This window comes from Metopolophium dirhodum, chromosome 1 (genome assembly GCF_019925205.1).
Source record: "Metopolophium dirhodum isolate CAU chromosome 1, ASM1992520v1, whole genome shotgun sequence".
In the NCBI taxonomy this organism is placed as follows: Eukaryota; Metazoa; Arthropoda; class Insecta; order Hemiptera; family Aphididae; genus Metopolophium; species Metopolophium dirhodum.
In genome coordinates, this window is record NC_083560.1 from 54,551,659 (window position 1) to 54,579,388 (window position 27,730).

At 25.7% G+C, this 27,730-nt stretch overlaps 1 protein-coding gene and 1 long non-coding RNA gene across 3 annotated transcripts in view; one reads left to right on the plus strand and one right to left on the minus strand.

The window, feature by feature from the left end:
• LOC132933890 (uncharacterized) overlaps positions 1-21,759 on the minus strand; it is a 31,430-nt gene extending 9,671 nt beyond the window's left edge. The window contains exons 1-3 of the long non-coding RNA XR_009662954.1: positions 21,482-21,759; positions 21,308-21,394; positions 18,001-18,091 (exon numbers count right to left, since the gene is read on the minus strand). This is a non-coding gene — a long non-coding RNA (uncharacterized LOC132933890). The remainder of the gene's footprint in view (positions 1-18,000; positions 18,092-21,307; positions 21,395-21,481) is intronic.
• Positions 1,072-27,730, plus strand: part of LOC132933889 (RB1-inducible coiled-coil protein 1) — a 31,364-nt gene continuing 4,705 nt past the window's right edge. Inside the window, exons 1-19 of one of the 2 annotated variants that reach the window (XM_061000163.1) lie at positions 1,072-1,516; positions 2,753-2,995; positions 3,068-3,276; positions 8,284-8,445; positions 8,759-8,885; positions 9,588-9,795; positions 9,867-10,037; positions 10,128-10,312; positions 11,262-11,448; positions 11,554-11,733; positions 11,815-12,122; positions 24,028-24,094; positions 24,167-24,361; positions 24,455-24,754; positions 24,966-25,136; positions 25,538-25,677; positions 26,530-26,575; positions 26,640-26,689; positions 26,777-26,913. In XM_061000163.1, coding sequence (XP_060856146.1) covers positions 2,922-2,995; positions 3,068-3,276; positions 8,284-8,445; positions 8,759-8,885; positions 9,588-9,795; positions 9,867-10,037; positions 10,128-10,312; positions 11,262-11,448; positions 11,554-11,733; positions 11,815-12,122; positions 24,028-24,094; positions 24,167-24,361; positions 24,455-24,754; positions 24,966-25,136; positions 25,538-25,677; positions 26,530-26,575; positions 26,640-26,689; positions 26,777-26,913 — 2,917 coding nt within the window. In that variant the 5' untranslated portion in view covers positions 1,072-1,516; positions 2,753-2,921. The remainder of the gene's footprint in view (positions 1,517-2,752; positions 2,996-3,067; positions 3,277-8,283; positions 8,446-8,758; positions 8,886-9,587; positions 9,796-9,866; positions 10,038-10,127; positions 10,313-11,261; positions 11,449-11,553; positions 11,734-11,814; positions 12,123-24,027; positions 24,095-24,166; positions 24,362-24,454; positions 24,755-24,965; positions 25,137-25,537; positions 25,678-26,529; positions 26,576-26,639; positions 26,690-26,776; positions 26,914-27,730) is intronic. The other variant, XM_061000164.1, reaches the window with a different exon arrangement.

The following is a 27,730-nucleotide window of genomic DNA, read 5'->3' on the forward strand; positions in this document are numbered from 1 at the left end:
AATTCCAAATAAATCCCAAATAATCAACGTTTGAAAATTGCGAAATTTCAAAATATTCAAGCTAAATGTATAGATGTTGGGGAGGGGGGGTGAAATTGGAAAAAGTGAACTGGCCAATCTCAAGTAGACATAATAACGAATTCAAATCAGTTTTAAAAAGTATTATCGCATAACTAGATCAATCAGTATGATGGAATAAAAATTGGATGTTTTGGCTAAAATAACTGTTTAATATATTATAAATTATGTGTGCCATAAAAAACTTCGTTTCAATAATATACGAAACGTAATGGAAAAAAATTGAATTGCAACGAAATAAATAAATATGTTGACTCAGTATAAAAAATATATATTTTAAGATTATAAAGTATTAATAATTATCTAATATTTACATTTACATAATAAAGTTGTTAAAAATAGATAAGTACCTAGAAAAATAACCTTCTTTAATTCAATCAATTTATTTAAATATAATTAGCTCACTTATGGAATTCAATAATAACATAATTTAATACCTACAACCTACGACCTACCAATTTACAGCTATTATATCTATATATTATTATGATGTTAAGGCATTTTGTAATAAAAATTAAACATTGACCGTAAACATTGGAAAATTAGTGTAATTTCCGTCTGAATAAAGTACCCATATATATGCCATCAGTATTCAGGTTATTTCTTATTATGTTATATACTAGTAGTAGACAGTAGTATTATAGGTACCTAATAAATAATAATGTGTATTTTCGTTATTACCATAATATACACTCGTATAATCCAATTAAACTACTTACGTATTACTCGTTACAATAATTATAATAAAAATAAATAATAATAATAATATTATTATTCTGGGACATGACCTTGGGCAAACACGTCGTGCAAAACACTATAATAATAATAATAATAATATGTAATGCGGAGATTGCAATTCGCGGTGTTGATAGCCGCGAAATAATATCGTGCAAAAGCCTTCCATCCCACACAATCCGTCAGCTGTTCCGACGGCCAGCCGATCATATGGACCAACCAGCACAGATGATAACGAGTCCCCGATTATTTCCTTTATTATTATTGTTGTTATTATTGCAGTGATTAAAAATGTGAAATAAATAAATTAAAGTATTAAATAATAAATAGTTTGCATGTTAAAGAATACTGTTATGTATATATACTATGCGACGAGTTGTTGCATTATTATTAGTTTTGTTTTTTAAACGCACTATTAATGTAGACTTAGCCCAGTTTCATTCCGTCGTCGTTCTATTGCGTGCACTAACGTTTTGTCCATCATAAATTATAATCGTAACCATAACAGCTGAGGAGTGTATTCTGTGCAATTTTGTTTCACCATTGTGTTCCTTATCTTCGGTTTTCCACTTTTTGCGCATTGTTTTGCAATTTTCATTCGCGAACGCAGGCCATTCTCATTCAAAAACTAGACATGTAAAGCCGTCACGATGGAATTCATACACGCTGGTGCGTTGCCGTCCGGCGGGCGCCAATAAAAATGGTTTGTTATTTTTTAATTTCACAGATTCATAATAGGGACTTACATGATGAAATTATTACATCATTGTTGATGTTAACATTTCTTGAGCTTATTTCTTTGACATGCACTTACCTACTTAATGCAGATAAAAAAAGTATTTTGAGTGTTTTGTACCCAGTTTCAATTCTCAACTACCTAGTAAATTTTGATTAAATTTCGGGATGCCTATTTTTGTATTATGTTGAGTCATAGTATTTAAGTAAGGTACCATTCCATAAAAAATTAATTAAAAACTCATTTATTATATTATTACTTCTTACATTATTATAAACAAGTTAAGAAATGTATTTAATTTTTATTAAAACTATCTATAGGTGGTGTATATATGAAAATCAAACAATTAGGTATTTATATTGTGGCCCTGAAAGCCTATTTTTAGTAAAAATACATTAAACTATTCCCTAGTTCTAATACATAGGTACCTAATTAATATTTTTAGTTTTCATATTTATTTTTTTTAATTTGAATGCAAGTACAAAATAATGTAACATTTAATTATTATTTTAATTATTTATTTTACTTAAATGTAAACTTATAGTTATTCTTGAAATACATTTTGTCTTAAAATTCATTTTTTATTTTTATAAAGATTATCACTATTTACTAATACAGATTTATTTATTTACTATTAAAACTTATTATTGTGGCTTGATATTTGAAAATTATTTTACTAAGTGTATTAAGTGTTTGAAATAAGTTAGAAATTAATTCCGACAAATAAATTGATATGATTGATGAATATAATTGGAGTTATAAATGTATTTACCTATTAGTAAATAATATATAATATTATACCTACTTAATTAATTACATATATATCTTTTTAACTTTGCGTAAGTAATAAAATATACTATTTTTGTATGGCAACATTCACAGTCAGAAGTGTATTATATATTAATTATAATTATACTTCTTTTAATGATTAAGTTGCCCTAAATTTAAATGTTCATATTTTTAATGACTTTAAATTCATAGGTAATAATAGTTATTAAATTGATTGATTTTTATTTTGACAAATATTGATGAGTCATATTTACTCAACAATTGAAATATATTAAATATTATTTTTTCCTAAAAATTAGCTTCTAGTCATTGTTATATTCATCTTTCTCGAGAATATAATTATCCTCGTAATTATCTTATTTAATGTAATTTAACCTTGTTTAATAAAATATTAACTTGTTTTATTTGTTTCAGATTTTAAATCAACCGTTTTCATGCTAAACAACTCGTGTGTTATTGCAAAGTGCAATATATAAAATATAACAATGTACTTATGACAACATATTTGACTACAGAAGTTGTGGTAACAGGAAGATATTACATGAATAGATCTGTTTTCTAAATAAACATATCATCTTTTATTATGGAAAACCTTTTAGTTTACCATGTTGACATCGGAAGATGGATTACATGTGACTTTAGCATGCTCAATAAAACGTAAAAATGTCTTTCTTCAATGTACCTAATTTATCTATTAGTATGATAATTATTTTTCAAAAAACGTTATAGAGTATCTGAATTAAAGTTACAAATTGAAAAAAAGACTGACATCCCGGTGAACAAGCAAGTTTTGCTAGTTAGTGGTGGAGGCCATCTAGACCCATTCAAGGCTGTTTCATGTTATTGTGCCGGTACTGATACAAGCCCATTTTTTTTGTTTAGCAAAAGACTAATTGATCATCCTGAACCACCTTCTGCTTATTTTGACACTCGACCAGGTAAGCTTTTGTACTTTGTCTAAGAAATAATAAAAAGTAATTTCCCATTATTACAAATTACTTATATAAAAAAAAATTTTGAATATTTATATACTTGAAAATATTACAAAAAAAAATAACATCAGAAATAGTATTTTCTTAAGAGGATGTTATACCTACTTGCCTTGTCTCCGTCTTACAAATACATAATATCATACCAAATAGTACGTTCTGAATAACTCATTTATAAGAACGTCTCACCTGCATGTGTTGTCTCCATCTTATACACGGAAGACATACCAAATTTTCCTTTGCCAGTTTCAATCATATGCTGTTAGTTTTGATATTAGAGTGACCTATCATTAAACTTTTAGGTAACACAACTATCTGTGTTCTCTGGTTGGTTTTTTACGATATTTTAATTTTAAAGCGAATTATTAGCATTTTAAAATAGCAAATTGTTTGTACATTTTAAAAAGCTTATAATATATACTAAAATATAAACAAAGAACCTGTCATTGACTTAAAATGACTAGATAATATTCTTACTTTTAAATTTGATAATAGGTCAATTCCACTCTAATATTCTTTTTGATAGAGGTAGAAAAACTTGTTTGGAACCTTCTATTAAAATGTCTAATGTTAGCTATGAAAAGAAAATCTTTTATGAATTTCTAACTGAAAACTAATTTACAAAATTTAAAAAATTTCTCATGGCTATAAATAGTTCAAAAAGATTCAAAATTGTTTGAAAATGTTACCATGTATGGAAAATGGTCATTTTAACATTTGGTGAAAATTTCGTATCTAGGATTATTTTTTTTTAATTACAACAAAATATCAAAAATGTATAGATGAATATTTGTTAATTTACTGATGAAAATCCAATATAGTAAGATGTTTTAATTCAAACGCTCATAAAATATAACTATGATAGGAAAAAAACTTTTAAGATTTTTTGCTTAGTAAAAATGTTTTTATCGAGAATAATTTTAAACAAAAATTAAAAAATTAAAAAAAATTGAAAAATTTCTTAAGGGTATAACGAGCTCAGAAAAAATCAAAATATTTCGAAAATGTTAGCAAAAACGCTTTCAAATTTACTTGGAATCTTCAATTTTGACCTCTCAAATGTTCTTAAACAGTAAATATACACATAAATTTAAAACTAAAAGTATAATATTTTATGTATTATTTTGCAAGTTTAAACTTTATGACTTCATAAAAGATAACTGAGAATGGACAATTTTAATATTTTTAACACAATATTTAATTATTATCTGATGATACATTGATAAAAACATTTGAAAATTAATCCAAATTGTTCATAATCTTGTATTATATTTTATAATATTTAGTTATAACTTCTAACACAATGTTTGTATACTCTTATCTATTCTTGTCTCAACTCAGACAGCAATTTTTTGATTAATAATATTATTATAACATTGTAATAACGAATAATATTAGTATAACATTATTAAAATACTATTATAATATTATCATTACAAAATGCTGTCTGGGAAGCGAGCATACTTATTACTTATACTTAAATAGAATGTAGCATTAGTGATTAGTGAATATATATTTTATGCATTGGTATAATTATGCTATTATATTATGTATACAGACTTAAATTTATAAATATATACAAAAAATGAACAAAGCATTTTTTATATTTATTCATAAGGTATCATGTTAAAAATATATTCTAATTTGGCTATTTGTACTAAATAACTAATACTTAGTATTTAGTAGTGGTTGGGACATTAAAAACTAAAAACAAATTTATCTACTAGTAGTTTCATAATTATTGGTGATTAACGAATTTAACTATAAGTTTTTTATACTATTGTAAATGTTCAGTTAAAATTAGTTGAATTTAAATACAATTATATACATATATAGTTGGTTAATTTTATAATTTATAAACAAATTAACTCTTATTAAAACTTATATTATGATGTCCTCCAATTTACTGTGCTGTTAATTCATCTGGTGGATAATATAAATTGATCTTTTTTGTTAATCCATTATATTGCGTATTATTATATACAGGATTTGAATTAAGAAAGATAAGACAGGCTTCAAAGGTCACCAAAATGTAATATTTAAATTTGGGATTGTTAATCACTTGTTTTAAAAAACTTGCCTCACAAATAATTCAGTGGAAGGATACCATAATTGTATTGTCATGTTAATTGTATACAAAAAAAAAATATTATCCAAGCATATGGAAATTCTTGTTAGCATAAAAAAAAGAAATTAACAATAAAGTTAAGGTTAAATAATTTATTACTGGCAAAACTATACCAGTAAAAAATATATAACCAGACAAAGTCCAATAATTAGAACAATAGATAACTATTTATGTTGAGTAGTTCTTAATTTTGAATTAAAATTATACTATGTAAAAATAGACTTATTACATAATACTATTCTTATATTATTATATATTATATATATATACCAATATACCATCATGATACATTTTATTACTGTTGAGTCTTTATAACTTGAATTTCAAGGGGAATAAAAAGTAAATTTGACTTTTTTATTTTTCGAATTATATAGCTTCAAAGGACAATACAAAATGAGACATATAAACAATTTTGAGTTAATGTGACTTGACTGTATTTTAAATTTGTATCTCCATTATTTGTTATATCATAAAAAATGTTATACTTTATTATTAATACATAGTTGAACAACTACTGTTTCGGAACTGTTAAATACCCTTATAAATTAATTATAAAGCAATATGTATATTGCAATTGTCATGTTTGCATTTGAATAAATTACTTTTAGTATTTATGGACTTGTATCTGCTGGCCATTTTGTTATTGTTTTAGAGCAGCGGTTCTTAACCTTTTGTAGATCACGGACCTTTGATGAAAGATTTTTAGAAATCGTGGCCCCCTTACCAAATTTTTTTTAATACCTTTTTTTTACAAAACATCTCATGTTATCGTACCCAAAATTATAATAATTATTTTATATTACAAACTACATAAGTAGACATAACAAAACAAACACATTTATAATTATTTTTTTTATAAAAATGTAATATAAAACTATAATTGATCAACTGCACTTAGTGGCAGTAAATATACGACTGCCGAGATTACAGTGCTGTATGCATGTACATTTAATATGAACAGTAAAAACTGATACTTAATAAATATTAATAATACAATTATTTGGTATAAAATCTACATACTATATATGAAAAAAAAAAATAATAATCCAACAATATTGTAAAAATGTCACTTATTGACGTATGTTATGTGTAAAGGCTGCCGGGGGCCGCGGATTACAGGTTAGAACCGCTGTTTTAGAGTAATAAAATTAGGCAATCCAATGTTTATCTGTTTTACAACATTATTTTTATATTCTGAGCGGAGTGATGAATGTATTGTTTTTACAACGCTATTTGTTTTTTTCTGCTTGTTATCACCTATGGGCCAGTAAAAATGCTTACATTTTAAACTTTAAGGGTGGTTTCAGGTAGAAACTTAAATCTAGTTGATACCTTTATGAGGTCAAAATTGAAAATTCCTAGTACTTTATAAAATAACTGGTAAAAACAAAAACAAAAAAATAGTTGGGAAAGTAGGAACCACTCTGATGAATATTAGATGTCGATAGGTCTCGCAATGGATGTGTTAAATTTGAATTTACTGATATAAAATTATTGTATACGAAAAACGATTCTTAAGGGAAGACAATCATCCAGCTTATATTTCTAAATATATTTAATGACATTGATATTTAAAGAATTATATTAGTATTAGTACTTAATTTAATAGGTTAAATTGATTTTTGATGAAATAATTGAATTTTAAAATGTTATTGTGTAAAAAAATAAAATATAATAGTACCTACATTTTAAAGGTTTTAAGTACAAACAAATAATATTTTTAAATTACAACTAAATAACTAAAATAATTATTCTTCATTTATAAATCTAATTTTGTCCAAATTTGAACTTAAAATTTCTATAAAAAAATCTGTGCTCATATAGATTTAGATTTTTTGGTTACAATATGAACTACTCTTGGGAAACCTTATTTTAAATTGCCAATCCTTAGCTATATCCTCAGCTTTATACATTTTTAACTACAAAAAAATTTGCAAACTTTGACATTTTGACAAATGTTGTCAAAGTTATTACTTTAAATGCTTCTAAAACCATTTAACTCCTGTTATTATAATCTATGAGGAACTACTAGATTCCTACCATTAAAGATTCTAAAGTAAAAAATTAAAGCGTTTTTACTGCCCCAAAATATGACGAACCACAAAAAAAAAAATACATTGTAAAATCAATACATTCATTGCTCTGCTTGGAATCTAAAGTAGGTTAGAGAAAAGTTGGAATTTTTATGCAAAACTAGTTTTGTACAAAATTGACCTTTTTGTGATTTTTATAGATATTTTAATATTTAAAATTTTTTTTTAGTTATTTTCTACTAAAGGGCTTTTTTTTTCTGACTTTTCTGTTGGTATATAATATTTATTATTTTGTAATATAGTATTTACTTTTATAAGCATTAATGTGTACCTAGCTGATTTAATTAATTTTGATAGAATGGCCAAAGTTATATCAATGATACAAATATTCAATTCAATAACAACTTTTAAATTATTTTTGTATGTAAAATTATTTTAATAAGTAAAAATAGATAATAGTACAAAACACATCCTTGTAATGGCTGGTATATATTATATAATGTTTTCACTTGAACATAATAAAGTATCTTAATTTTTATTTTTACTTTGTCATAAAAGTTATTATGTAATATTTTTTACTATAAAAAGTACAAATTACCACTTACTACAATTTTACATACAATGGCTCTCGGAACGTTCCCTCTTTTTAACCGGGGCTATTAATATGTACAATATGAAGTTACATATTAACATTTTATTTATTATATTAAAATCATGTTTTGCTTATCTATTTAAAGACAGTTTATGCATAGTCATGTCAATTTATTAATTTTGTTTCTTAAATTTATGTTTCAGATACAGACTTTACAAGAGAACACCATAGGACTCAAGGAATGCCACCTACAATAGAAGCATTAAATGTTAGAGTTTCTCTAGCACAACAATATAGTGAAAATGCTCAATATAATTTAAATTGTATAGATATCCTTATCAATGATCAACATATGATGCATCAAGGTTTTATTAAATAGTTTTTTTAATTTTTTTAATTTTTAAGAATCTTTCAAATTTCATGTTACAAAAATTGTAGGCACTACTCTACTAAAGTTAAGAAACACATTCAGCGGTGAACTTATGATCAGGGGGGTGTCAATACTATGTGGTAGGTACATATATGGATGACTCGGTGGGAGTTGACAAACAGGTGTGTCCTAACTGCTGCCGACAAAAACTGGTCGCCTGCTGACTGTGTTTCTTAACTTGTACTGAGTATAAATAAGTGATTTGAAAAATTGTCATCATAATTTTTTTATTTTAAAATTATTTAAAGGTTGGTCAGCAGCTGTTGCAAATATGCTTGATACAGTAGAAAAGTTTAAATTTAAAGCTGATATATTTGAAAATGATTTTAAACGATATCTCAATGGACGAGAAGACAGTATTAATTTACTTAACAAGTATGTTGTGATGTACAGTTAAGTTTAGGAGAAAAACCTATTTAAAAGAATGGAGATATAATTATTTTACACAATAAAATATAAAAATCATATTATTTGTTGTAGACAGGCAGCTTTCAAATCCATTTACTTGATTTTCTCCCATGATAATTTTGTTTAACTAAACTATACCTACTTATTTTTTATCAGCTTCTTTCTTAATGTATTTGAAATGTATTTCTTTAGATACATATATATTTTTAAATAACATTTTCAGTAAAAAAAAAAATAAAAAAAACTCAATACTATTAAGTTTAATAATAGTTTCATTACTGTATTACGGTGTTTGGTAAAACTTATAATTGTTAACATGACTGCATTTGAAATGTATGCAAGATATCACACTTTAGTTAAGACATTGATTCAATTTATATCTTATTAACAATTATAATATGATTTAAAAGGCAACATTTTTTTAGAGTTATTAGATATATTATTAGTTGATAGTTATGAGAAGTATTAATTATGCTTAAGAAATACATTAAAATAAGGTTCATGCTATAATGAAGCTAATTTAATTTATAAATAAATACCCAGTTGCTTATTATAAAAATAATTTAAATTCAGTCTTGTTTGTTCAAAAATGTACATTGTCAAATAATGCCCTACTATTGATTTTTTTGGAAGTATACATTTAAAATTGTTTAATATTTTTTTTTTCAGTTTTAATGATATTTTGATAGAAATTTCAAAAATTCCTATGCTCCCAGCTCTTTTAGAAAATAATTCTGAAGAACGATCACGAATGGATAATTCAACAGTTGATATAAAAAATATAGTTCATCAGTCATTACTTGAATGGGTAACAGCCCGACAAGGACTATCAAATTTGGAACATATAGTTGAACATTGTGAAAATAGTTTAAAACAGGTATTATGGATTAGGGTTATTCATAAATTTAGATTGTTATTTATTGCCATAAATATTTGATCTGTTATAAGTTTGACGAAGGAATGTTAAACGCAGTTTTACAAGAAGTATCTGCCATGAATGAATGCTCTAGTCGAAGTGATTGTTCTGAAATTAAAGGACTGGAACATAGGTTATTTAAACTATCCCAAATGATGGATGAAAGTAAACGATTAGCAACAGAACAATATAATCTTGCCGATGTAAATATTGAGAGCTTTTTTAAATTTATTTAAAATTATAATTATTTTTCTGGATACCATTTTGTTATTATATTCAATATCTGTTTTTAGAATATAAAAATGAATCATGCAAAAGCTGCTAATGAAGGTGATGTATCAGTTATTAGTGTGTTGTTAGCATCTCATGATAAGCAATTAGAAATGATGAATAAAAATAATTTGCGGTTGTGTGATATTAGAAATAGAAGTATTTTAGCAAAACAAGAACTTTGCAATAATCTACACCCACGACTTAAGTAAGTCATTATTGCCTAAACGTATTGTTATACTTAGAATCTATGATTTATATTTTAAGTTTAAACCTTATATGTCTTGTGCATATAATATGATTGTATAGATAAACAGTATTTTTAAATTTATATGCAGTTGCAAATTGTAATATAAGTTATTAAAAATGTCTAGAAATTTGAAGACTAAAATAGTCTGTTTAACCATATTTATATGAAAAAATACCAAACAACTAGATTCAAATTTATTAATTGTTCTTAAGTAATTATTAATACAAGGAACTAATCCAAACTACAATACAATATTTAATTAATATTTAATACATACATAAACACATAGTGATAAGATTAAATGCATTGTTCATATTATTAAACACTACACTAAAATATTATAAATATTTAAGCTTTTAAAATAGATATTAAGTTTTTTCAAAACTAATTTAATATTATTTTTAATGATCTATAGACAGCTAAAACTTAAATCATCATTGTATTAAAATCAATAACAAATTCCGATAATTTACAATCTAACAATATATTATTAGTAATTTGGAAATATTTAAGCCTCATTGAAACTGAATCGGCTACATTATTGAATTTAATAACAAAGATAAATAAAAATAATAATGCTGTAATAATATTATAAAACTTGTAAACATTATTGGGAAATTTATTATTTAAAAATGCTACTGATTAGTTTATTCTTTTATTGTTATTTTAAGATTTTAATGAAAATTAATATAATTTAATTTATAATATGTATTTATTGCTATTCATTTTTATAGTTCTTCTAATAATGTATACAGAATGGGGCACCATAATTTTCTATTTCAATATTTATATGAAAAAATAAAAGGAAAATAGTGGCATTTTATGTACAATAAATTAATATTTTTGACGAAAAAAAATATAATTACGTTGTTTAATATGTATTATATTAATATTTTTTTATTTTTAGGTGGTTAATTGTTATAGAAAATAAAGTTAGTGATGTTGAAGCTATTATGCTGTTATATAGTGACAGCATAAAATTGACTCGTGAATATTTGGATGTTGTTGAACAGTTACATAATACACCAACACTTTATTTTAATGCAGTTGCTGAAGTTGTTAGAAGACGCATATTTTCTCAAGCATTACTTATTGTAAGTAAAGTTCTTGAATTTGTTGTCTAAAAAAAATTATTAAGTTACCCATGAGCAATAGTCACCTATACTTATATGCGTTAAATATTATGTTTCCAATTTTAGTGGTCTAGTGATCTTGCTTGTCATATGATGGCACGTCATTCAGATGAAATCGCTAAACGTAAAAATTTTCAGTCTCAATTTGAAGGTCACTTCTTAAGCCCACTATTTCCTGGATTAGAAGATATGCCACCAGCATTTGCGACACAAGCACCTCCAATATTTGATTATAACTTACCAAAAGTAATACCAATACATTTTTTCAGTGGATTAATAGTTTTTCTTATACATGTGTTAAAAATATGTTTTTTTTTTTATTTTCAGCTTTGTTTAGAAGATTTAGATATCTTAATCAAACAATTACCTGAAATAGCCCGTGTAACATCAGTACCTAATTTTAATGCAATAACTCAGTTCTTTTTATCAAAATCCATACAAGAAGATGGCACACTAGCTATTGAATGTAATAATGATCGTAGATCTGTAGCAATGGATACAAGTAATCTAATGTTAGGAGATATGAATACAATAGAAGAGAAACTTAATGAAGTAATGACAGCAGTTGGTCTTGGATCTTGTAAGATTGATATGCAGCTGGAATCAGATGTCATTAAAAGAACACATTCAGAAATGTATGTATGAATAGTAAATTCATTATTCATTATTCAATTTGTCATCTTAACACGTTTACTGCATATAACGCCAAAAAGCATAATTTAACATCATTCTAATATTATGTGTCATGTGAGGACATGACATTGTTATTAAGTGCACTACAATTTGGTTAGTGTTATGATTAAACTATTTGTGTTTTTTTAGCGTTTTGTATAAGTAATATATCATAAGTACATGGCATATCATAAGTAAATACCTAGAATGATATTTAAATTTTTAAGAATTTTTTTTAATATTCCAACTTGTTCAGTGCTACATTAAGTATACCCAAAACTCAAATATGATCCGCGGTAAACGTGTTAACATTATTTTTCATACATAAGAATTTTAAAATTATCACCTCCTATTTTTAATGTTTATGATAGTATAATGTAATATTTTAAGACATCCTGAACATTGAAAGTATGCTATTTATGTGTACAATGTAGTATGTTAAATTTAATGTGTTTGTTTATAGAAGTATTAAGTAATAAAATCGATCTTCATAAACATAGTCAACAAACGCACTAATTTTGAAAATAAGATAATGAACTTGTTTTGATTAGTTAGCGACTACACTCTAGAATATTTTATTATAATTTTCTTTCAGTTTTTGGTAAACTCAGTTAATAACTACTTATTTTTGAATCGTGGTTGTTATTCTGTACTTTAAGTTATTACACTTATAACTGAATATTTCTGCATAGCCATGTATATCACTTATCAATAGAATTTATATCAAAGGACAAGGGAAATTATATACACATTTTTTGAGGTTTCACCTTGAATTTTTCAACATTTTTTCGCTAAGAAACTGTATTTAATTTAATTTTCAGATACTTATATGAGTTATAAGAACATTTGATTAATTGAAAACAAAATAACTTTATTCTCAAGGAGATGTTTCAGTGACATTTGTTGTCTCCGTCTTACAAGTGCATAACATTGCAAATTTTACGCTCAGCAGAACACGTTTATCTTTGTTAGTTAAAAAATTAGAGCGAATTGACCTCTTACAAAATGTAAAGGTAAGATTATTATCTAGATAATGACTTAGGCTTTTAATTATATTTTTATTTTAGAGCGAGTTATGAGTATTTTAAGATGTACAAACAGTTAAAAATTTTAAAATACACATAACTCGCTTTAAAATTAAAATAAAATAAAAAGCCTATGTGATTGTATAGATAATCTTACCATTAAATTTTATAAGAGCTCAATTCGCTCTAATTTTTAAACTAACGGAGATAAATATGTGCTGCTGAGTATAAAAGTTGTTATGTTGAAAGTTGTTATATTGTTATGTCTTGTAAGACAGAGACAACAAATGACACTGTAACGTCTCCTTAAAGGAAAACATATAATAATAATGACACTCACGGTGGTGTCCAATACTAGATAAACTTCACTCTACCTGGCCTAAAAAATAGTTAACTCTTGGCTTTCCTTTTTCCAAGTCCTTATTTGACTTTTCATACATATTATTGCATATCTCTTAAAATATGTCTGGAATACTAAATTTCTGGACACCTTGTGGTACTTGAGTTTAGTACACACTTTGGACAACGGTTAATATGATTTGTGACATACCGTAAAATAGAAGGAATTAATACTGTTACATTATTGTTTCCAATGCATCTATGGCAAAATGTTCCATTTGATCATGGAATTTTAAAACTTACTTTCCTCAAAGTATTTGGAACTATCTGTAATTATGGTATATTTTATTTGAACCTCCCGTATAGAATCCGTTCCTTAGTTCAGTCTTTCAATTTTCGTTGACTTTCTGAACTAGTTGTTTTATTGAGAGTATCTCTTAATTCTTTCAGTCGTTGGTCTGTGGTCACTTAACTAGGTACATAGTTATAACATACTCCTCATCAGTCAGACCAGACTGTTACCAATTAATTAATTTTTATTTTTCTGGATCTGTTGGGTTTTAAGTGGCTGCTCTATTCTGTGCATCAATATGAGTTATCTTCTGCCCGGATTGATGCCTTATTTCAAAATCGTATTAAATTAAGAACGTTGCCCATCAAGATATCTGTGAACTTTATGTCTTCTTGGTGTTCAAATGAACCAACACCCGGCAGTCAGTTATTTCAGTATACTTAAACTTAATTTTTATTAGATACGGTCTTAGGGCCCGTATTACAATAGTTGATTACGCTTAACTCACTGATTTTACCGGCCGTATTTTGCGGTTTAACCTTAATTTAACTATTGTAATTCGGGCCCTTTATCGTGTAATAATCCACACTACTGCTACGAGTTCCATTTTACTTGAATGGTTATTTTTCTACTACCGTAGAATTTTTTGATACTGCATGAATTATGTTGCAATAACAATCCGCTTTTTCCGAAAATACTTGCTTTACAATGCAGTTTTGTCTTACTCGCTGAATTAAATAATCCTATTACATGACTTTTGGTTAACTTATCTTTAACGTCTGAAATGCTTCTTCCTTTGTTCACAAACAAATATTATTAATTTAACGGTGATCTTAGAAATCTGAAGGCCAAATCCTAAGTAGAAAATCATTTTGAACCATACAAAGCCTCCAAATGATTCAGTGTTGAAAAAACTTGTGACATGTGTTCACATGACAGTTAAAATAACGAAGAACAGAATTTTCAGTTTAGGTTAGCTCGTGTTCGTTATAGGTTCTGATGTAGGCTTAAAGTTATGGTTGACTTTTTTGGCTGTAGGTACCAGCTATCTTAACATTAAACTTAGTTCTGCTTACAAACCGTTTCTTTCATTCTTCATCCACTTGAATAAATCCAAACATTTTTTCGCTTGTACATGGTTTTCTCATGTACTGAAACTTAGTAGTTGTTGCCCAATGCACAGCATTAATTTTCTTCTTTTCTGTTTCACCCAGTTTTAAACAGTGACACATTCGTATTTTATCATGCAAGTAAACGAATACGCGGTGTAGTCACGACTTAGTATATAGGTACCAGATTGTACATCTTTTTCCACAGTTCAGTAATTCATGATCAGTAACGTCTTCTTAATTGTTTGATAAACTCATCCTAAGTTGGCAGTTCTTCATTAAATTACAAAAGTTACCTTTAGTATAGCAGCACGAAAAAAATAATGTACTCGCATTAATATATTGGTACTCTATAGTACGGCGATTGTACTCTGTAGACTAGATTTACAGTTGTTAGTATAGAATACGATACTTCATTTACAATCCCGTATTGGAAACTCGCGTCGGTTGGTTCTTTTCCACAAATTCCGTACATTGACCACTATGTTTTAATGCATAGTAAATTGTATGTGGGTATATTATTGACACGTAGCATTAGTATTTAAATTTATTGAATAGAGATGGACATTTTTTGGAAATATATATGTGGTGGTCAAAAACTTATACTTGATACGTCAAACATTAATAGTAAAACTGCTCTGGTAGTCTAAAAACGAATATATCTATAACTGAAGTATCATATAAAAAAGGTCACAATCATACATTCTCAACATTCTGCCGTTCCAACAAAAATCGCAATTTTAAAATCATATCTTAACAATAAAATAAAAATGTTTGTGAAAAATAGTTTTGATGTTGCTTCAAGACTATTTGGAAAGAAAATAGGTAATTAACTAATTAGATAAAGCAAAATATATGATAAAAAAAACAAATTTTTAATTAGGTACCTATATGTTATTTGTTATAAATTATAATTTTTAAAGTTACGAGAAAGTGATTTATCCTATAGCTACGAGAAGGGCGAAATGTTCGACATTTTGTGGGTCAAATTTCAGATTACATTATCAACAATACAAACAAATTATGGTATTTATCTTACTCTATTTAATATCAATAATTAGACATTCATTCCTAAAAAATGGTGGGTAAGTGGATGTCGCTCTCCTGTACAGTGAGTTACAAGTGGGCCACTGTAATGAATGGTGTTAAATTTGAATTCAATAATATAATATCATTGTATGAGGAAAACGATTCTGAGAAAAAACAGTCAGTCAGCCTATGATATTACTAAGTATATTTGGTGATATTATTGTGAGTAAAATAATTTATATAAATACCTATTTACGTGGAACCTTGTTTTAAATTTTCAATCCTTAGCTATAAAAGTTGAACATTTTATAAATTTTTAACTACAAAATAATTATTAAACTTTAAATTTGAAAAATGTTGTCAAAATTTGAACTTTAAATGCTTAAAAAAAAAATTTTGCCTATGTATTTTTAATATTTTTCAACTGCTATTGTAACAATATATCAGGAGCCTTGCATTAAATTTTCACGCTTTTTTACCCAACAAATAAAATTGTATTAATATGTATAGAAAAAAAAACTAAGAAAATTGAAAACAGAAAATATTCCTAAACAGCTCAAAAAGAGTCAAATTATTTTCAAAATTGTATGTTGTATAGAAAATGCTAATATAAACATTAAGGGAAATTTTAAAAAATCTACAGTCATTCGTTTTTTAATTACAATAAAATAAGAAAATCGTTACATGATAAATCGAGTGAATATCAAATTTTGTAAAAATATGAACTTCAAACTCATAAAATTTAATTTGATTTGCTTGTTGACATTTTTCTTTTGATAAAGGTTTAAGGTAGGCAAACTTATGAGGAATCTTGTATTACATTTTCAAATTTTAGATTTAAAAAGAAAAATTTTTATGAATTCTCAACTCAAAATAATTTGCTAATTTTCGTGATTTTTTAATATTTTGTCAAGATTTGAACTTTAAATGCTTATAAATAAAAACTGTGACTAAGGATTTTTAATATTTTTCAAATGTCATTGTAACAATATAGTAGGAGCCTTGTATTAAAATTTCAAGCTTTTTTACCCAACAAATAGAGTTTTATTGACATTTATAGAAAAAAAGACTAATAAAATTAGAAACAGAAAATATTCCTAAACAGTTCAAAACAAATCAAAATATTTTGAAAATTTTATCTTGTTTAGAAAATGCAAATACAAACGACCAGTGAAAATTGCATGTATGTACTTCATTTGTTTTAGAGTTACACCATTGATTACCTATTTTACACAATATTGATTTTGTGAAAAACCAATTTTGCGTAAAAATTCTCGTTTTTCCTTAATTTTTATGTTGTTTGTCCCGGCGCTTAAACTATTGGGAATTTTAAATTTGACTTCCCGAATGCACCAATTAGATTCACTTTCTCATCGAACAAGATACTGTTGAAGAAAATCGAAGCAGTTTTACTGCCTCAAACCGTGATGACAGACACAACAAAAAATAAACACACATCATTGTTCCACTCAGAATTTAAAATATTATTAGAGTAGGAAAAGCCCCTTTTGATACCCGTTAGTGGTATCAGTTAATAATATATTTCTCTATTGTTCATGGAAGCAATGGTCTGAAAGAATTGGCATATTAAGTATTCCCATAATAATAGTACCTGTTGTAGAATAATAGAGATATAAAATTTATAATTATAATATATACTTTATTTTAACATACTTTGGCCCCGGTTGTAAAACTCAAAAAGTGGCAACTAAAGTAAACTAATGCCCACATTTGTTTGTGTTATAATAATATATTATAATAGTTAATTATTATAGTCTTATTATTCAAAGTATTACTCTTTCATGTTAAGCAATTCCATTTTATCAAAGGTTCTATAGGAATTTTTCCGAAACCGAAATAGTTTTGCGCACAAGACAGGATTCTGTTTAAGTGAAAGTCCGATTATACAGTTTTCATACGTTTATATACATTATACACTATACAGGTTACACTGTATGTAATATCTTTATGCTAACTTTATTTTAAATAATTCATATTATAACGAATACAAAAATATTATCAACGATCATAATAGTAAATCACATACCTATTTATTAGTTTAAATGAACTATAACAGTAATTCGCAACCTCTTCTATTCTTCGCCCTTTGTAGATTTTCAAAAGTCTCGCGTCACATCCTATAAATTGAAAAAAGTTAATTTACGGACATCGTGGCGGCATAAACCGATTAAGTATCCCGTCGAAGATAATGAGTGTTTAGCGGCTAAACATTCGAAATTCTTATCAATACCCGATAACCGGACGTTATTAATTTATAAGTTTTTCCCTGCATTGTAAAATAAAAACACAAATTTTACTTCATGATGACTGCTTGCGCTTCCCCGGCAATGTGTACAAGCCTCCCAGGTTGGAAAACAGTGAACTACAGTAAATAATTTAGAGTTACAACTCGAATCACTAAGCTTGTATAGGGCTGGTGGTATTTCCGGTAAATTGTTATCGCTAGATCCCTAGATCAAGGCTCACTGACAATATCGTATAAGTGTATAACCGTTGATACCGGTAACAAATAAATACCAGATACTGGTAGGAAAACAGGAATACCCAATATTTGAAATATCATGAGCCATTTAGTCCTTAATATTTATTTATAAATCGATAAATTGAATATGACTTATGGACCATGAAACTTTTTTTAAAAGTATAGTTGAAACATGTTATATTACTATATACTACTATATTAGTGATGATGAGAAATATATTAGTGTAATTTTTAATTTACTATTATAAAGATAGGTTTTTAAATATTTCGATGATCTTCGTCTAAAAAAGTAAATTTAAATTATAACAAAATTCCTTATAATTAAGAATGGTATTTCAATTTATGATGGGTACCTAAGTAGGTACATAGTAAATAGTTTTATACTATAGAACATAATTGTTACTATGTTGAATGTTTAGATATTGTATTATCACCGATAATAAAGGTCATTACTCATTATAATATAGACTTCGTTGAAGTCATGTTTGATGATATACTTAATGCTGTTAATGATAACTGATAAGTGTTGTACATTTATTAATTTATTCTATTCTTACCTAACTCGAATTTAATATATACCTAAATAACACTTTTTGTGTTTATCAATAATTATTATAATTATCCATCTACCTCTTATACTACTTTGAAACAAAGCAAATTATTTACCTATTTATTAGATTTAATTGTGCAGAATTAGATACTTCAAATATTTAAAATAAAAAATTTTAATCATTCAGTTACTTGGTTACAAAAACAAATATAAGAAAATAACATTCTAATCTTATAACAGTAGGTACAGTATAAATCCACAGTGTGTCGTAAATAAAAGTTGAACATTATTTTTTGTACCCAATATACATTTATAAAAAAATTATTGAGTATTCTAGGTAAATGTTTATATAGTTTCTAGTCGTTAAAAACCAACATTTAAAAACAATATATTTTTAAAATATTTTTTAGGACGCGACACCCGCATGTGTTGTCTCCGTCTAACTGCGTAAGGCGTAACATAGTAAAATTTTCGCTCAGTAGAACACGTGTAGCTCCGTTAATGGTTAATTTACAAATTAGAATGAATTTACCTCTTATAAAATCTAAAGGGCTTTTTAATTATATTTTCATTTTAAAGCGAGTTATGAGTATTTTAAGATGTAGGTACAAACAATTTACATTTTTAAAATACTCATAACTAGCTTCAAAATTAAAATATAATAATAAGCTTAGCTCATGAGGTTGCCTAGATATAATAATCTTACCTTTAGATTTTATAAAAGGTCAATTCGCTCTAATTTTTAAACTAAAGGAGCTACACGTGTTCTACTGAGCGTAAAATTTGAATGTTACGCACTTGTAAGACGGAGACAACACATGCGGGTATCATGTCCTCTTAACATTTTTAAGTTTTTTATTTTTTTAAATGAGAACATACAGTTTTCCAAAGCAAATTTTTTTTTAAGTATTTTGTTACATAAAAATTGAAATACTAAGAAAAATATTCTGCTTTTGAAGATGAAATTGAAACTGTAAGTTGTGATTCAAAAAAGAAAAATTAAAAATTATACGGATACAAAATATTCAAAAGTATATTTTTTTTAATAAAAACATTGTTTTGTAAAGACTTGAAGCAACGAAAAAGAATTATGAAATACATTAATACATTTTGAATAATGAGTATCCTGCGTTTAATGAATCACCCGGTATAATATATCATATTATATCGATATATACCTAGGTACCCTTGTAATTTTTTGATATTTTGATAAAAATATATAAAATATAATCGATAAAAAAAAAATATTTATATTGCTATTTTGTTTATTAGTAAATAGTAGTATATACAAATAATTAAGATAGGAAAGTAGTTTTTCTTCGCGGGTTCAAAAGATTACAAATTTTGGTGGGTTATAGAGGTTAATGTGTTATCATTTCTGTTTTTATTTTATATTTATCGATTTTCATATTAAAAGTGTTCGAAAAAATAACTGGAACTTGTAAATAATTATAGTTTATAAAATGTTTTAGTTTAAGTTAAGATATAATGATATGTTTGACCTTGTGTTATAACTACGTAATTCAGCTGACAGCTCTTAAATCGAAACAAAAATACATTTGGGTGAAATTCAAACTTCATTTTTTATTTTACTGCAGTTTTTGTATTTAATAACAAATGTTTAATCAAATTATATACCTAGAATCTGATGAACATTAATTTTAGGAATACTAAGCCGGCTAAAAATGTCTTAGAACCCAACATGGCAACAATAATATTCTTATGCCGGGTTGCACGAACAATCATTAAACATTTAATGAATAGTGAGCTAATAAACATGATTTAGTGGTTCACGATTGGTATTAGGAATATTAAGCGAGCCATATTAAGACGTTACAGTGACATTTGTTGTCTCCGTCTTACAATTGCGTATCATAGCAAATTTTACGCTCCAAAAAAACACGTTTATCTCCATTAGTTTAAAAATTAGAGTGAATTGACCTCTCGTAAGATTATTTTCTAAGCAATGACATAGACTTTTTTTGTATTTTAATTTTAAAGCGATAGTTATGAGTTTTTTTAAAATGTAAATTGTTTGTACATCTTAAAATCATGGCTAAATATATATATATATTTAGCCATGCTTAAAATACTCATAACTCGCTTAGATAATAATCTTTTTAGATTATTTCTTATCTATTAATTTGTAAATAATTGTATAGATTGTCACTTGTAAGACATTTCAATTTATACTATTGATGAAAATATGTTGGTGCGTTTATTGGTTAAAATATTAATCATTTTACAAAGTTTACTTGATAAAGAAATACTATTTAATTTATAAAATTAAATTCTACATACCTACTTTAAAAACGAAACTAAACGAATCGAATACGTTTATCTAAACCGCTCTCTTTGATTTAATTGATAACTCCGCCGATATATTGTCTGAAACATGCATTTTTCAAAACAAAGCAATTCGATTTAAATTGTTTCTTTAACTAATTATATAAAATAAAAAAGTTTTAAATTTACCTTTACCCTTTATACATAACACATTATACTTCTGTTCTATGCGTCACCGTACTGACTACTGAAGTGGTATTTAATATACTGACGTAGTTTCGTTTTGAACATTGATAGTATCAGCTAACAGATAACTAATTACCTATACCTTTACAAATGAGTTTATAATAATAACGCTAAACGGCGTATTTAGTTAATTTCTTAGACACTTATCGTTAGTATTAAGCTTTATTCAATTGACGAAGAATGTCTTGAGTTCTATTAACCTACCCCATTACAGTTGTTCTACCTAAATCAATAAAGATGTATAACCTAAAGCTATAAAATCTACAAATTACCTTTATTGGCCATTAGGTCAAATAAAAATTGTTTGTGTCTCAAAAAGCTAAGTGTCGTAAATGGGTGGTTTCATACTTAAAATTTCACGTCTTTGTTATTACTTTAACCACATAAACTTATTGTGCATAAATTGTATAGATTCTTTATTTCTAATAGAAAAAAAAACTTATATTTTATTTAGTTAAATACTTTTTTTAATAGCTTTAATTTCGGAACTATTAATAAATACTATTCTGTAAATTATACAGAAAAGAGAACAATGATTAATAAATATTTGTTTATTTTTGCGGTTGATTAGTATAAATATATGATATATGCCGAGTGAGAACTTTATAGGTACGTTTCATGACGTGATAAAAAAATACGGTAATTTCTTAGTGTCTTTTAATAAACATTAGTTTTAATAAAATTTGTTTAACATTTATCAACAGAGTTAAGAGAAATTAAATTAGTATGTACCTAATTTTCGATTTTATATTTTACTTTTTAAAAAATAAAAATTGTAATATATTTTGTCAACATTTTTGATGTGTACGCGTATTTTAACTTGAAATATTTATGGTCAAAGTGATATACCTCGTAGTTATTATATACCATCAGTTGTACTAAAGTATCAGTTCCACTTAAATTTATTTTATTCTACTCGACTAATAGTGACTTATTGTTGAAAAACATAAAACTCTTTAGATAAGAAATGTAATCGAATCAAATTGATTTTAGATGTTATATCAGTTTTTTTGTACTTGCAGCAGGGACTAGAACCTTGATGATTTTTACAGTTCCTGTTCGGTTCCCAGAAAATCTAAAATTTTGGTTTCTGTTCCGGTTCAGTTCGGTTCCCAGAAAAACTAAAATTTAGGTTTCGGTTTCTTTTTGGTTCTTAAAAAATTAAAAATTTGATACATACCTGTTTTGGTTTTATACTTATGAAAAAAATTTGTAAAGTAAAAGTATTGGTTCCAGTAAGGTTCCGGTATTTAAAATTAATTTAAATAAGGGTTTCGGGTGAGTTTTTGGGTTCCCAATATTCAAATGTTTAAGATTCCAAAACCAGTTCTTTTTGGTAAAGTTCCAGTTCTTGATTTGTAGCCTTTTAGAAGGTAGGTATATTAAATAAAAACTTTTTAATACATACATTAGGATATACAAGCACTTTTTAGTTAATATTTTGCTGGTTTTAAAATGTATGTAAATTTGTATATATTTATACTCAGATATGTCGTATTATAAATTATAATTAGGATCAATTATTATTAAGATCAGTTTGATTATATTTTTAAAGTATAATTGAGGTTCAATTTTGTTGATTGTGCACTCATTTGTTTCGGGCTCTAGAACCTGAATTGTTTTTCTTTAATAATACAGTATATAATATACATATTATATTATTATGCAAGTTGCTGGTTTGGAAGCAAAATTTCTAAAAACATTTATTCTAATTTCTAGAACCCTCGGGGCTCAACATTTATTTTGGTTGGTAGGTACCTAGGGATATGGGTAAAGAATAATTAAAATGTAAAATTCTATTCCGTTTCATTAGTTGAAAATATGTTATCAAAAAGTTTTAAAGTATTTTAGTTATTAAAATGGATTACGAGTATTAAATATGTTGATTTTATTAGCTTTCATTTATTCATAAAACTTTAAGCTCATTTATTTGAGGTTTCTATGTATTTACTTTTAATTTAATTTTAAAGTTAAAGAAGCTTTTAATGACATTTCAAAATCATAACATAGAACTTTTTGTTTCCAGACCAAAAAATTGTATAGCTTATATTAAAATAAACCATAATGTAAGTACATTAAATGATTTGTGGCTATTTTACAAAATGTTGATTTGCTGGTATTACAAAATATTTTATTAAAACCATCATTTTATTACTTTAAAAAAAATAGTATTTAGCTAGTTAATAATTGAGTAAAATTATTATACATACAATAAATATTTTTATCTTGAGAAATAAATTAATAATAATAATAGTTTATAGTTATTTCATTAATTACAGTCTTAGAAACTTATTCAAGTTGAGTAAATTAAAAAGTTTTGCTTGGTGTAACTTAGTAGGCAACTGACAACCCAACTAAGTTTGCATTTATGTATAACATTATTATTTTCATACATATTATAATCAATTAATATATTTTATTTTAGTATGGAGTATTATTTTAATATTAATCAATTGAATTTAAAAAAATACCTAATATTTTGCTTTCAGGGAAAATGACAGCTATAATCCAGATAGCTTTTTATTACCACACAAGTATATTGGAAGCCATCAAGAAGTACTACATTTATTCATATAAATACTTAAAAATTATATTTTATATATTTTATTATTATGATGTTTTGTTTAGCATACAGTAAAGTTATTGAAGAAGAGTCTATATTCATTAGAAAATGTAGCTAATATCTCAATTAATAAATTGCGATCAGATTTAAACATATTTAAACAATTTATACTTCAACAAAATTTAGAAATTAATATGTTTACTAATGATTTACAATCAAAATATGACATTCAAACTTCTCATATACAACAGCTTATTCAAGTAAGTTTTATTTTAAATTAAAATATTGAAGAATGTGTTAAAAAAAATAATTTAGGTTTTATTTTTACTAATAGTTATGTTAATTTATTTCAGTATGTCGAAGAAAGTAAACGTGAATTGGATCGTATGAGAATAAGAATAAATGAGCTAGAATCGCTTGTAGAAATGCACATAAAAAGCGAAGAACACGAACGTCAGCTACGTTTAAGAATGGAGAGTGAAAGAGATGAGTGGTTACAACAAGGATTAGAGCATGCACGGAAAGAAATAACTAATCAGTTAACAATGTCTCATAAAAAAGATCTAGAAATGATGCATGTGCGTTTTAAATTAGTCACTCAAGCAACTAATATGGAACGTAGTTCAAGTGAACAAAGCTTAGAAAAGAATAAGGTAATATTTATTAGAATTTATTAAACAGATCATGAATTATTAAGATAGATAATATGTTTTTTTGGGCTGGATAGAATGTTATTTTTTTAAATTTATACTCATACTATATTTCAAATCTTCTGAAATCTTTAACTTATTTTTGTAAACTTATACTTTATTTTTCATGACTATAAACTTATCTGTTATTGTATTACTTATTGATTTTGAATAGAGATGTGATGTTATTGAACTTGTTAATCATGAAGCAATGATGGCCCAGCTTAAAGAAGACTTGTTATTGGAAAAAGAGCAAGCTATACAGGAAGAACGAAAGCAGTGTGAACAAAAAATAGCTCAGGAACGACAACTGAAATGTGACGAAAAAAAGGATGATCAAGTAATTGTCAGTAGTTTGAAACTAAGTATTATGTATAATTTGTTTTTTAAATTAAATGATATTTTATAGTAAAATTTAATTTTATATACATATAAATTGGGTTTTTAGTTAATTAAATTCCTAAAATTAACAATTTCCATTCACTATAGGTGTATAACCTATTACTAATAAATACAAAATCTAAAACACTATTATGTTGCAAATGCACTCATATTTTTTTTTTTATTCTATAATTAGACATCTGGGATCTAAGTGGTCTTTCTATTATAATATTTTTATTAATAATAAGTTGTACTAATAAACTTAAAACCAGTATTAAGTATTTATTTATATAACCAGTGCATTAGTTATGCAAAATTATTAATAAAATTGTATGTTAGTTAATTAAATTAAAATTTTTATTTTAGTGCTTTTGGGGTGACAGCAAGAGAAATACAGATGATAAAAACAAGTCTTTTAAATATTTAAAAGAGAAAAGTGCAAATGAACTAAGGTTAAGTACATATGTTTCAAAACCAAGATCAAATAGCTTTGCTGTATCAGAATGGTAAGTTGGAAATATATATTCACATAGTTATAATATATCTATGTGTATCATTGTGTCTTGATCTTTTTTCCTATTTAGACATTTACAGTCAACAAATTTTTTTTACTTACAATTTTAAGAAATTAATGAATGCATTGATATATTTTATTTGTTACTTTGCTACTGGGGAATTTGTTGTCTCACTGACAATGTACAACATGGCAAATTTTATGTTCACAATAATACATTTTACTCTGTAATTTCTAAAATTAGAGTGAATTTACCACCTTTTATAAAATTTAAAGGTAAGAATATTATCTAGGGCAGTGGTCTCAAACTCAAATTATCAGCTGGCCATATATTTTTATTTTTTTACTTATGTCTAAAATTTATAATTTATATAGATATAACAATCTGTGAGTTATGCCCACTGCACACAGACTAAGTACACTATACCTACACTTAAAACCAATGATTACAAATCACATAATGCGATTTATTTTATAAATATACATATATTTGTATATATATGTAAATATTACAAAGTGGTAAATTCACTCTAATTTTAGAAACTACAGAGTAAAATGTGTTATTGTGAACGTACAATTTTCCATGTTGTACGTTTGTAAGACGGAGACAAAAATACCTGTGTGGTGTCCTCTTAAATGTGTTAAGTAATACATTTTTATATTAATTTGCAAAACGTATTCGTGCAATAAATTTTAAAATTAATTATTCAATATAATTTGTTAACATTTGAAAATATGCCCAATGAAATTTAATAAGACCAACGTTAGGCTCTGTATTTTTTAATATCTGTATTTATATAAATTATACTTATAGTAATATCATATTTTTATGTATTATATATAGGGATATAGATTCTAGTTCAGCATCAAGCAGCGTTTTTGTGGATTTGGTAAATTCTAATTCTATTTTTTTTTATTACAAATCCTTAACATTGTTTGATTTTTATTATATAGAATAAAAGTTCAAGTTCTGAATCTGATGAAGGAAAAATTTCTGTCAGCTCGTGAGTATATTATATACATACAAATATACAAAAATATATAATAGAATTCATTATTATTAATGTACTAATAATCATTTAATTATTTAGTTTCAATGTTGGAGATTACGTTTTGGTTGTATGGAACTCTAGTCATAGAAACTATGTCGTATATCAAGAAAATAAAAGAAATCTGGTATTTTTACATCCTGACAGCATAGACAACTTATTTTTAAAACTTGGTTCTGGTAAGTATTTTAGTAGTATGCTTAATATGGTATATTTATTTCTTCAGAACTAAATTAAAATATTATGTGTTGATGATCATTATTCTTTACCTTTATCAGTTAATAGCATCCAGCAAAGATAATTAAAAATAATTTATAATTTTATGATGATTATTATAACTAAAGCGCAGAATTTTAGGTTCTTAAAAACTTAAAATATGATGCTTATATGCTCGAAAAAACCCTAAAATAATCTCTAAATATTCCTTAAACTTGTAAATATGCAGATAATATGATCTAAAAAACCTTTAAATATTCTCTAGATATTCCTTAAACTTGTAAATGTGCAGATAATATGATTTTTTTTTTCTTAAATAGTTCAATAAAAACAATAAATAACTGTTATGGGCCATTCCTTTGGTAACAGATAAAATATAAAAAATTTAAAACAGTTTATACATAGGAATATAAATATAATAAAATTATATATAAAAAACAAAATAGTTAACACGTTGACTGCGTATGTCTTTTTTCAGTTCCCGCTTCAATTCGTATGTTACTTTTTACGTCAAATTTAATTTTGGTACTAGGAAAAAAGTTTTTATATGTGTTCAATAACACATATCAATCATTTTTTTCAACTTTCAGCTTATGAACTTTTATGACGCCAATTGGCGTCGTTAGCGTCACTGAATTTTTTTTTCAACAGTGCGCATTGATGCCAATTGGCGTCTTGGTTATTTTCATTGAATTTTTTTAGAAATGCAACGGAAGTATATAAAATTAAATTAAAAATATACAAGTATTACAAAAATTATAAATAAAATTTATTTTTATT